The following is a 12,303-nucleotide window of genomic DNA, read 5'->3' on the forward strand; positions in this document are numbered from 1 at the left end:
ATCCACTCTCACTGACATCACACAGAGCCACGAGCAGAAAAGCAGTTTGAAACCTGAATGGTTGGCTCACTATTTTTACATACTCTGACATTATTTCTGTTTAATACAAACTTCCACAATTATAACAGTATATAAGAGAATAGGTACTCTCTACAGTGGCCACTGAGAATGAAAGGGTTAAGACTTCTGCCAGCGATTTATTCATCTGGCCTAATATAATCAGTTTGATGAATAAAAATGATGCAGTGAAAGGAACCATACATATCCGCTCCTTCTGTCTGGCTCAGCAACTTAACTCTGCGATTTGTCACCATCTAATTTTGGAAATCCAGTCAGGTACCTCAGCCCTGGATTCATAGAAGTGCTGCTATTCAGAGCAGGGACATGTTCAACCCTGCGTCACAATACATGTCGCATTTACTTCTGCGTAGTGTTTTTGTCGCCGTTGATCAGCCACACACACACACACACACATTCGGCTGCCTGCTCTGGGTAATCTGCTCTGAATATAGTTTTGTTCTGATCGTCTCATCCAAATGGGTCAGGACGAGGACAAGTTTGCTGCATAGCAGCCTTAATATTGTGGTTTTTGAGTCCGGTTCATGACCCGCTGTGTTATCTGTAACTGGAGCAGAGAAAAGAATCCACATCACTGCTGTAACTTCCAGTTTAAGACCCTTTTTTCTTGTCTGTAAATCTTTTCCTGGATTAGTCTCTGGCACTGGTGTTGATCTGCGGTTGAAATGTAGCCAAGATCTTTTTTTGTACCCGTAACTCAGACTAACAGGGAAGCTGACTTTTGCACTCGTGGACCTGAACTCTGGAATAATCTCCCTCTGGATCTGAGGCCAGCAGAACATCCACTCAGGCTTTTAAGTGCCCGCTCAGGACTCACCGTGGCCCTCGTCCTCACCTAAAGCCACTTATTACTGCCCCAATACCACTTACTGCTCCTTCCCATGCCAAGATATACTTCACTGTGATCGCACTCAGACCTCGTTTCTTCTTTTGGTGGTTGGAAAATATGACTTATTTTCTTACATGCATTGAATTCTTTTTATTATTATTATTGTCATTCTTTAGAATCACACAAAGTGACACTTTGAACAAAATAAAAATAAAATAACAATCTTTTAGAAAAATGATCAAAAACAAAGAGTGCAAAGTGGGCTTGTGCATGATTTCAGTCACATTTTGACCAACTGGGTAGTTAATTATTTTAATTTATGTACTAAAATACCCTGTAAATTTTAACAACATCTGCCAAACATTTAAAAACATTTTTTAAAAATCTGCTGCCATCTTTTAAGTAGCATTAACCCTGATTACAGATCATCTGAAACCACAAAGCATCAAGTTTCAGATGGTGGAAACCTTTTTAAGGTGCCAGTCTGTGCTTTCATACTTGGACTCTGCTAGAGCAGCTTTGCATGATTCACAGTTCAAAGTAATCCTTATTTATATCACACTGGACCATGGTGGAGCCGTCTAACTCTTCTTCAGTGTGAAATAAACTCTTTTTTATCTCTAAGCAAATGTTATTCTGATTGGCTGACACGCAGGTGGGTGGGGCTTCTACGATCTATGCGCCTGATAATATTAGTGATATCTGCTCTCACTGACAATATACAAAACAACGGGGTATAAAAAAACTCACTGTAACTGAGCTTAAGAGTTATTTATATATCAGGGTTAGGGTAGAAACCATAGAGATCCTTATATTACGTGTGCATAGATTGAGTTTAGGTTTGCTGCGAGTCACATGCTTAGTTTGAAAAATAAAGAAGACAGTTTGGCTCCATTCTGCTCAAACTAAGCACATTTGTACCCTTTGCTACTTTTCTTTCTTTATCCTTTTCTTTTTGTAAAGCACAGAAAACAAGACTAACAATGAAAAAACTACAAACTTGTGTCTCTTTCGCTGTAACCCAGGCAGAGCGTGGATTCAGTCTCAAGCCTGAATAAACAGCTGTACACCCTGCAGCTTAAGCAGAGGCTCCGTAGCTGCACTGGACCTTATCGACCACAGATGGTGCAAGCTGATCTTTTTAGATCTGATATCTCTTAAACTTTGTCACAGTTACAAACCCCGAGACATTTTCCTGTCAGGCATAATCCCCAGTCGTGCCCTCTGATACAACAAGAGGCTGAAGCTCGGGACAGCGTGTTAAACAGCAGCACACAGAAACAGAAGAACTGATAGAGATCGGGGTGGCAGTAAATCTAACTACGAAATCTAGTGGAACAAATTTGTAACAGGCTGTTTAGCCTGCATCTCCACATTCTTCGGATACTATTTTGATTCACGGCTCGTAAATATCAGGCAACGCTTTCCCGACGCCTCCACAAAACACCTCGTTCTCTCGGCTGTAAAAGCTCCTGTAAGAAATCCAAGTCCCATTCATAACATCTTACATGTGCTCGTGGTTAAAAGAAGGCGCTTAATTTACTCCCTGGAATGTGCTGAAATTATCATTAGACACTAAACCCGTGATATATGCATGAGCGCGGGATTTGTAATTCTCCAAGGATCGCTCTGGGATAATCCTGATCTCGCTTGTCTATCTTCAGCTGGAATGATTTCATGATGGCTGGAAAAAGTGAAAAGATTTGGGGCAACAGTGATCATTAAATGAGCGCTCGGCCACATCAAAACGCACATCTTCCCGAAATCTACTAAGACCTCCAGGAAGATGAAGCTAACTGGTGCCATCACGGCTCAGTCAGTGTTTGCTTACAGGCAAATGAAAAGATCTGACCTTTATATCTAGGAGAGGAGCAACACTCGTGGCCAGAAACAGAGAGCATTTTATATCATGGCAAAATGCACTCCTCTCAGTAAAACGTACAGCAGCCACAACCTCCAGTCCACTCATTCATTATGTGGGACATGGATCTGGCCTGTGAATGCAAATTTCCCACCCTTACGTTTTTGTCGTTTAACACAATTTTTCACTTGTCTCGTCTCATGTGTCCTGATTCGTGTCTGTGTGTGCAATTTCTATTTTCCACTTTTAAATGGTGAAAAAAAGTCCACATCTGGTTGGGGGGATGTTGGCGAGGGAGGAAATCATAGAGATGTGGATTTGCATCTCACACGTAAAAGATTTTTATACTTCATTCGTATTATTTTATACATTAATAATTAAATTAATGATATTCTACTTGCCATGAAATAAATGATTTGGTTAGAGTTAGGATACATCAGGTCCATCCTGAAGATCCTGGACTACATTTGTGTCCAAACAAAAAGATAATTTCTTTTATTATTTCAAGTTTTACTATGAGAGTTGGCTGTGTCTAGAAGCTGGAAATCCTGACAATAGATGACAAATGATAAGTTATCCATCCATTTCAGACAGACTGTCTCACTGCCTGGACACCTATAAGGAGACTTGTGTACTTGAATGGTTGGTGAGTAGTTGTGAGAAGTTGCTTGCTGTCATTGTATTGCTGCAGTTTCCTGTGGTTTCCATGGGAGATAAAAATGCTGGCTAACTAGCCAATGAGCTCCAGTGAAATAAAAAAAAAAATAGCAATGCAAATCAGAAATGGCTAAAGTTGATGTAAAAGCTGTGCCTCGCTGCTGAAACCACTGCGTTTCAAAACGTGTGATTTTCACAGTGATTGCAAATGTTTCTGGTTTCACAGTTTCACTGCTGCTTAGTGAGAAGTCTGCAAGTGTTTGCAGACAAGTTGCAGTGTGCTAGCTGCCAGAGCACCTGCTAGGAGCCTTTCAGTGCAACCTCATATACCTCTTTGTATGTCTTGTTTTGTAGGCGAGTGGATGTAGAAGGTTGCTTCCTGTTGCTGGGTAAAATTGGTTTTCTCAGTGACAAGCGTTTATCAGGCAGTTACTGACCATTTGCTGTTCTGTGTGCTTGCCGCTTATCCAAATCACGGTAACCGTGGAGCTAGAGCCAGATGACTGTGAGAGGTGGAGTACACCCTGGACAGGTGCACGTCAAATACATAAAGAAACTATTCGGCACCTTTACACCTACAGCCAATTTAGAATCCCAAACTAACATGTATATTTCTGACTGGTGGTTTCAAACCATCTTCATCTTCTCTGCAATTACAGAGATTTTTATCATATTCAAAGCAGTTCTCTTCAACAGCATGTAAATGTGTTTGTGCTTGTTAGTGACGCTGGTATTATAAATGGATTTCCACGGTTTTCACGATGAGTCCATCAAGTGCAAAAACAAAGGCTTGTCCAGTGTTCTCGTCCTGGGGCAACAGTTACTGTCCCTCTGCAGATAAGACCACTGCTAGAGAGAGTCGATGCTGTGTTTAATTTACTATTTGCTTTTGGGTACTAAAAACTACTTTTATCAGTTCAGGAAAACATTGTGTTTTGGATAATACATTGCTCCTTATAACACAACCACCTATTATGCTTTTCCTTATTTTCCATCATATTTATACTTTTACAAGACTGGATGCAGAATTAACCCTGTGAGCTGAAAGCTCGGGCTGCCCCATATGCTCAGTTTCAGCCAGTTTTTTCTACTTTTGGCTCTGTATGACATAAAACTACAGAGCACCAGGCACCTGCTGTTCAAACGCTTAAGGGTCAGCCAATCAGATTAAATCTGAGGTATTAAAAAAGCTTATAGTAGATAAAATGAGGAGTAAAAAATAACTATTCATGCAAAGCTACTCAAGAATAAAATAAGTAACGTGTATGCTCTTTGATAACTGAGCTCCATCACATTTTAAATTTGTGTTTTCTGAATAAAGTTACAGTGAAGGAAAGTTTTTAGCCCTGGCCTCAGCGTTACAGCATCCCAGCGACCTGCCAGCGTCAGCTCAAAGTGGTGACTGTACGAGCCTGAATGAAAATTGAGAGTTAGAACGTCCTTAACTGATGCCTGACAGGAGTCTTTAAGGTCGCAGGGAGCATTTATCTCTCAAATCAACAACCCATTGTGCATAACGAAAGGACAGCAAACAGCTCGAGTATCTCTGCTGACCTCCGCTGTGAAAATCAGCAATCAATACTGATTAATAATGCATTCATGCTAAAAATACACCTCAAATTATAGCACGCCGGCTTTATCTGTCGTCTGTTCTGCTCATATTATCGCAGAGAATTTAATGAAACTTAAAATCAGCATTGTGTCATCATCCTGCATCCCGAACAGCTTTCAGCTTCATCCATGAACGCTTCCTCCACTGTTGACCTTCGCTGGCATAGTCAGCTGATGGCCGGTCTTTTTTAGGCTTTTAGGCTACACTTCAATGGAGATTATGATAATCCTGAAGGTGAAATGAACCTCGCAGTGTCAAATTACCAGCGGGCCTTGCCTGAATTGCAGCGCGGCTCTCTTTCTCTCTCAAATGGATCGTCTGGATCCTGTGGGAGGTTTAGACTTTAAATTACCAAAGAAACACACAGAAACACACAGAAACACGCAGGCTTTCATCTCATAAATTTAGCTATTTGTGTTTACTGTATGTCTCTGAAGGTCTGCATTACCTTCACAGTGCCGCAGTGTCCCGGCACACATCACAGGCTGCTGATCCACTTGAGGATAATTGCAGGGATGCCTATTGTTACACCCAGTAAATCATAGTTAATATTTATGAGACATGCTCTTATACAGTCTTTAAGCGCAACATTAAATAAATATAGATCCGTTTAATTATAAAACTTGTTCAATTCTTTATAACTTCCCTTAAATTGTGTACTTTATTTTATCATAAAAATATAGTGCTTCTGAAGGTATAAATTTTCATTATGCTGAATTCAATCCAAACTCCATATTTTATTCATGGACTCAAGTAGCCTTGCATGAGTTACGTTTCACAAAATCTTTTTTCTTTCTTAAATGGGGCCTTGGTGCTACTCCTCTGTATGAAACAAGCTGTTCTAGCTCCACCCCCTTTAAGACAAGTTTCTTCTGATTGGCTGAAGCCCATAAACAGAAAGGTTTGAACAGTAGGTGGAGCCGTATGCCTGAGATGACCATATTAGGGATATCCACTCTCTTCGATGTCATACAGAGCCGAGAGTAGAAAACACCGTCTGAAACTAAGCTCACGACCTCATTACTGACCTAATGTTGTTTCACCTTTACCTGTTTTAAAACTTTATATCACTGTTTGTCCCATGAAGCACTTTGCAACTTTTCCTTTGAATGGTGCTATAAAAATGCTTATTATTGTTTGAAACTATGCTCAGGTCAATGTCACGCTCAGTTAGTACATCAGGATGAGAAATGCACTTAAGAGCTAGTGGTATATTATTTCTTGCCTTTCTTTCTCTTCTCTAGATAAAGAATGCTTTGATTCATCTTGTTTATCCAGGTTACATTCAAACTTACATCTTGGAGCTATTCAACAAAGACTAGACATCGAGAAAAGGCAGCTATTCAAGCACAGAAAAATCTGCTCTGAATTGAATCTTTCAAAAGTTAAATTCATGTTAAATTTAATAAAACTTGACACTAGTTACAGACAGAGTTCACAGTGCGATGGTGCCAGGGGACGTTGTCCGTAGACGTCTACATAACCATGTTTCGTTTTTCCAACCAGAGAAGTCGCCACCTTCTAGAACTTTTTGCACGATCTGTACCACCCAGTGAGCCACTGTATTAGCTCCAAACAGCACTCAGACTGTGGAGAGTGCCAGTTTAATGACTTGAAGTAGTAGATGAGACCGTGCAGAGTCCGAGGCATCAGGAAACCTACCAATCAACTCTAGTATGCAGGTGGATACGTTTATAAAAAAGCAACTTTTTCAGAGTTGTTATGAGGACCATCACGCAATAAAGATGCTTGTTTCTGCTGTAAAGTTGGACATTTTGACACGCTTACTCGCTGTTGGAGCCTTCCTCAAGTGGTCATTAATGGAACTGTGGTTCTTTTTGGCTTCATTTTTAAGCTCCAGAGGTTTCCTATTGTCTTTTACATACAGTCTGTGCCAACAGCCACACAAACAAGAACAGGAGTGGCCCGCATTACTAGCTGTTCCACATATTTTTGTGTCTGCCTCCAGGTGACATTAGATGGCTCCAGTAAGCAGACATGGATTTTTACCAATGCCCTGCCACGCCTGGTCTATAGCGCAGAAGTGTTATTGGTAGCACTGCTGATGTTTAAGAGACCGAAGCATGAGCATTTACGTCAATTTTAGGATTTTTCACATCACGCAGAAGCAAAATTTCCTCATTGATTCAAGAAATTGGGAAACTTCAGTGGCACCTGTGTTATTATTTGGGTGGGTATCCAACGGTGCAGGTCCTGCTGTCATACTTTGAATAGCAAAAAAAGGCACAAAAAGCACAAAGCCTCATGATTCAAACTATAAAACCCTTCAGGATGTAAGACTAAAGGTCCTGGGCACACAACACAAGGGAACACACATGTCAAATCACTACGTGCTGCAGACTATTTTCACTGCAAAATGCTTTGCAAGCTTTCAATATGTGTGAATGCTAAAGGGTCTTTGGTCAAGCTGAAAACACTGTGACCTTGTTTGCACTAGAAATGCCTTCACTGCGGTGATAAAATATCCAATAAAGTGTTAAAAACAAGTGATTATGGCTGAAGTTAGTGGCGAAAGGGTCTCTGAGAAAACAAGTCACAACTTCAAAACAAGTACAAATGCAGCGCACGTACACATTTTTCTTTGTCATTTATGACAGAAAGCTGAATATACTTGTGGTTTGTGGTTTTTTGTAGCAGAAAATTAGCAATTTTAAACATGCAACATTGAGTTTTAAGAAGATAATAGCAAGTATTCTCACACTATCTGGGAAAAAAATGATCCTGCAGGGAAAATAACTAAACGGTTTCACGATCTTAGTCTCTGATTGTTGCTGAAGCCTAGCTTCACATTTTTGAGGCTTCACTATTTAAATAAGGGCTCTGTACCCTTAAATTGCTGAAAAAAATCTTTGAAGATACATTAGGAATGCTGCGAGGGCTCCATTCCTCTGAGTGGCACGAGTTTGACTGACAGCTCCCAAAGGGCCACAACATAAACAACCTCCTAACTCATAAGTTAAGGGCAAACAGTGTTTTATCTGCACTTAGAGTTTGACCTTAGAAGAAACTTTTTTAAGGATGAGCTGAAGAATAGTTTGGCAGAAACATGAACCACCTCTTCTATCTGATTTAGACACATAAATAAAGTCACTTCTAGGAGCCAGACTTCGGTTTTTTTGTGGAAATATATGAAGACTAATTTTTCTCCTGTTCCTCGATGTTTCCATTGTTTGAACCCCTCCTTTTTTATTTAATCCCGCCTGTCTCTCTTGCTATTGTCAAAAAGCCTTTTAAATTATAACAATAGTTTATATGCAAATGGGCCACAAAGTAAATTGTAGTTTCATTTTTTAGCGTTTTATTAATTTTCCAAGATGAAAAAAAAAAAAAGAAACAACACAATCAATTGTCGAGAGTCCCGGAGAGTTAATAGGCTTAAGCGTCTCAGACAGCGGTGATTTATCTTTAGATTTTCTCTCTGCGTTTCTTTTTTTTGGAATCATTTGAGTCCTCATACAAAAGCATCATTTTTCACAGCGGGTGCTCGCCTCGCCTCGTCATGTTTTGTTTTGAGCTTTGACACTTCATGGTGTGTTATCTGCACTTGTGTACACTTTTTTTTTCTCTTTTCTGCGTCTTTTGCTAATTTGTATGCTCATGCTAATTTCTGTATAAACAATTACGCAAACAGGGTTTGCCCAAGGGGACGTTGAGTGTGGGGGTAGGGCGAAGCAGGGTGCAGGGATCGTATTAAATCATGTTTTGAATCAGTTGTGTCTGGGTTTGCTTTTTTCTGCAGGCAGGCGGGCAGGAGGTGACAGCTTATTGACTTACTGGTGGTGTTGTACCGGACGCCGTAAAACATCTCAGGACAGGGTCGCGCCACCAGCTGCCCCGCGCTGCTCCTGGGCCAGCAGGTGCCGATCCCATCGATGGAGGTTTCACAGTAGATTCCCGAGCCTGAAGCACGGGGACAGAAAAGCGTCAGACACGGACGTGCACGCATTCCCGTCATGTTTCATAACCGCATATAGATGTCATGAAATCCAGATAATGCTCCAAAGATCCTGGCAACAAATATGGTATCAGAATGAGCTGTTTGTGTACACAGGATTTAATGATTACTCCTGTGCTTTGCCGAGCTGAACGTCGTCTCCTGTGGCACTACGCCACGTCTATTTCCAGCATTGTTTTCCTCTTTGATGTTAGTCCTTTATAATCTGAGTTCCGATCAAACTTGCTTTCCCCTTGCGGGGTATCTAACAACAACTCAGCTCTGCAGTAAGTGTGCGGGGAATCGGTTTCACACGCGTCTCAACTCACCGCTCCACTGGCTTGTGGCGTTACTCAGGGTTTGGTTCCAGGTGGCGGCCAGGGACTGCACTGCAACCCAGAGAGAAACAGCTTCATCAATAACCTCAATCATTGTTTGCTCAGTTTAGAAGAGGCAATGAAAATCTCATTAGATTCAGCTTAACAGCTACAAAGGGTGAGCACGAAAGGGCAACGGTAAACACTGATGACAGACCTTTCCTCCAGCAATAAGGGGACGGTAGCAGCAAATATGAATCCAGACATGCCCCGAGGGTCAGACTATTACTTCTGTAATAACTCAAGAGGAATTAGATAAGAAGGATCCGGAGATAAGGACGTTCTGCAGGGGGAAAGGTGACACTTAATTTTAATGCTTTCATTTGAGGTTTCCAAACCACTTTTCACACCCACGTGTGGCAAGAAAATGAATGAAACAAAGTAAAATATGAAAAGTGCATAAAAGCTGCCACTGGTCATTTGTTCAAATACATAAAAGGATTTTGTTTTACATTTTTAAAAGCAGGGTAGCTTTAACCGTTTAAAGGTTACAGGCTGACGTACAGTGAGGGAAATAATAATCTCCTGCTGATCCCCGGCTGAATGAACAAGTTCTAATTTTTTGTTAGTTTCATTTTAATGATGAATCCTGAATGAAATCCTGAAAAAACACACATATTATGTAAAAGTTATAAATAGATTTGCATGATATGACTTGGCTAGGCCACTGTATGACTTCTTTAGCTGCCCCTTTGTTGCCTTGGTGATATTGTCTTGCTGGAAAACCCATTTTCCGACCTTTATGATTCTGGATGAGGGAAGGTTCTCATCCAGGATTTTACGGTACACGGCCCTCTCGACGTGTTGAAGTCGTTCCATACCCTTAACAGAATGACAGCCCCAAAGCATAACGTTTCCACCTCCATGCTTGACTGTGTGGATGGTGCTCTTTGGGTCATACTCTGCATTTCTCAAACACGGCGGGTCGACCAGAAAAGCTAAAAGTGGATTTGGGTGTCATCTGATCACAGCTTCAAGATTTCTGTCCATTACGCCGTGGTGTAATTTCACAGATTCTTTCACAAATAAAGGCAGATGGCTTTGTTGGGGATTTTATGCACCCTTGGGACAGAAAACAGGTGAATTTAAAGGTTCAGAAATATGTCCCAGTACTTTTGTTTCGATCAGGGATGTCAAACGCAGGGCCCAGAGGGTCGAGTGGGACTTTGGAAGACTTTGGAAGGTGAAGTTTAAAAACAAAATGTACCAGTTTTCCAGATGTGAAGCTGTGATGTAAGTATTATTAGAGTGTAATAGAGTGTAGCTGCTTAGTAGTTGAGTGTGTTCTTGCTTACTTACATAAAATCACACATTAACCTCTCAGGCTGGTGTCAGAATTTACTTCTCTTTCTTTGCATATGGAAAATAGGAAATTTGAACAGGTTAACATATGATTTACTGCTTGGGCCCATTTGATTTCACCTGTGTCTGTCACCCGTGAACTGAAAATTAGATAATCAACAGGCAAAACTCCTGTTTCTGCAACCAAAGAGTCGATGCTTGCAATTAAAAAAAGATTTGCATGAACGTAACTATCATATCCAAACTAAATTTTATTGCATTTAACTAAATATAAATGCGACATGTGACATATGGATGTGACGCAAGTTTTGCATGCCACTGAGTTGAATCTCGAGGCCTGGGACTAAAAATGTAACACATGTCTCCATTGGCCAAGATTGGAGCGACAGCTTGCCAAAATCCATAGTTCATAAATAGCAGAAGCATAAGACAGAAAATAACTGTGTAGTCATGTTATGTTAACACATTTTTTTAAACAAACAAAAAAACACTGTTTCTACAGGGAACAGAGTCGACTTAATGAGAAATTCTTCTCATTACTATTTCTGTTTCTGTGGTTTGCCCCCATTAAAAGAAACCCATATAATTCCAGTTAAGAATGCGATCTTTTATTGGTTTAATAATTTTATAGCTTAATAAACTGGATATTTTTGGGTTTTGGACTGTTGACATCAGATAATGAGTCATGAACATTTTTATTTAAATAACGTCTTAACAGATTTACCAAAACAAATAAAGATAATTAAAAATAATAATTTAATTTCCTTTGCAGATAATTTCTGATGAATTATGAAGCAAATGAAATCGGTTCAGCTGAGCAGGGTGACAGCATGATAACAGAGCGTTATCATTACTCTGTTAAGAGCTACCTGGAATGATTTTATGACTGTATCCTGGGGCAAATAACAAGAACATCATTCCTGTGCATTTGTGCGTGCTTGTGTGAGTCCTCTGGGTGTGCTGCAGAGGTCTGCGAGGAAACGGAATAGTAGGAAAATAACGGTTTTCTAATATCCACAAGGGGGGAAGTTGTGACTGAGGATGAGGGTTTGACATTTAGTGGTTATGGCCATGAAATGGAAAAGACTGAAAATCAATTCAATCTCAAGTGTACTAACAGTGGGGCAGCTAGAACAAACTGGCTGGACAGTACTGGGAAATGAGCGCCTTTTAAAAGCTTGTAACAGCTGCTGTAGCCGTGCTGCTGTAATAAAAATCCAGCTGTTGTTTGTCCAGAACTTACACGAGACGTTCCCCGACAGCATGAGCAGAGCTTCACATGTCAGATCTGCTAACGAGGCTGATGGCAGGAGGCTCATGATGGCGCACACCTGCAAACAGAGGAAAGTCACAGAGGTCAATCAAATACGTCCTGCTCTTTCAGTCTGACACGCACACATTAAACATACAACTTTATTCGTGATTGAGAAGATTTTATTGGGCATGCTTTGGCGAATTGTGATGTAGAGACATGGCATGACCGCCTTGCCTCTGATAGCCTTCGGAGTGACTGCTATGTTAAGAACCTTCCATAAAAATTCAAAGGATGCAACACTTAGACGGAGGGCTTTGACTCAATGCCCTCTCCACTCCCAGCATCAACAACGAGCAGCACGAGCTAACGGCGTCTTA

General features: G+C 40.7%; 1 protein-coding gene across 1 annotated transcript in view; it reads right to left on the bottom strand.

The window, feature by feature from the left end:
• The window catches only part of LOC147323815 (corticotropin-releasing hormone receptor 1-like), a 97,630-nt gene that overhangs the window by 75,880 nt on the left and 9,447 nt on the right, over nt 1-12,303 (bottom strand). Inside the window, exons 2-4 of the mRNA XM_086304429.1 lie at nt 11,915-12,002; nt 9,322-9,381; nt 8,833-8,958 (exon numbers count right to left, since the gene is read on the bottom strand). Coding sequence (XP_086160555.1) covers nt 8,833-8,958; nt 9,322-9,381; nt 11,915-12,002 — 274 coding nt within the window. The remainder of the gene's footprint in view (nt 1-8,832; nt 8,959-9,321; nt 9,382-11,914; nt 12,003-12,303) is intronic.

This window comes from Aulonocara sp. 'chitande type north' Nkhata Bay, linkage group LG8, assembly GCF_057382095.1.
Source record: "Aulonocara sp. 'chitande type north' Nkhata Bay isolate Kocher_YH1m ecotype deep benthic linkage group LG8, A_spYH_male_GT1.1, whole genome shotgun sequence".
Lineage (NCBI taxonomy): Eukaryota > Metazoa > Chordata > Actinopteri > Cichliformes > Cichlidae > Aulonocara > Aulonocara sp. 'chitande type north' Nkhata Bay.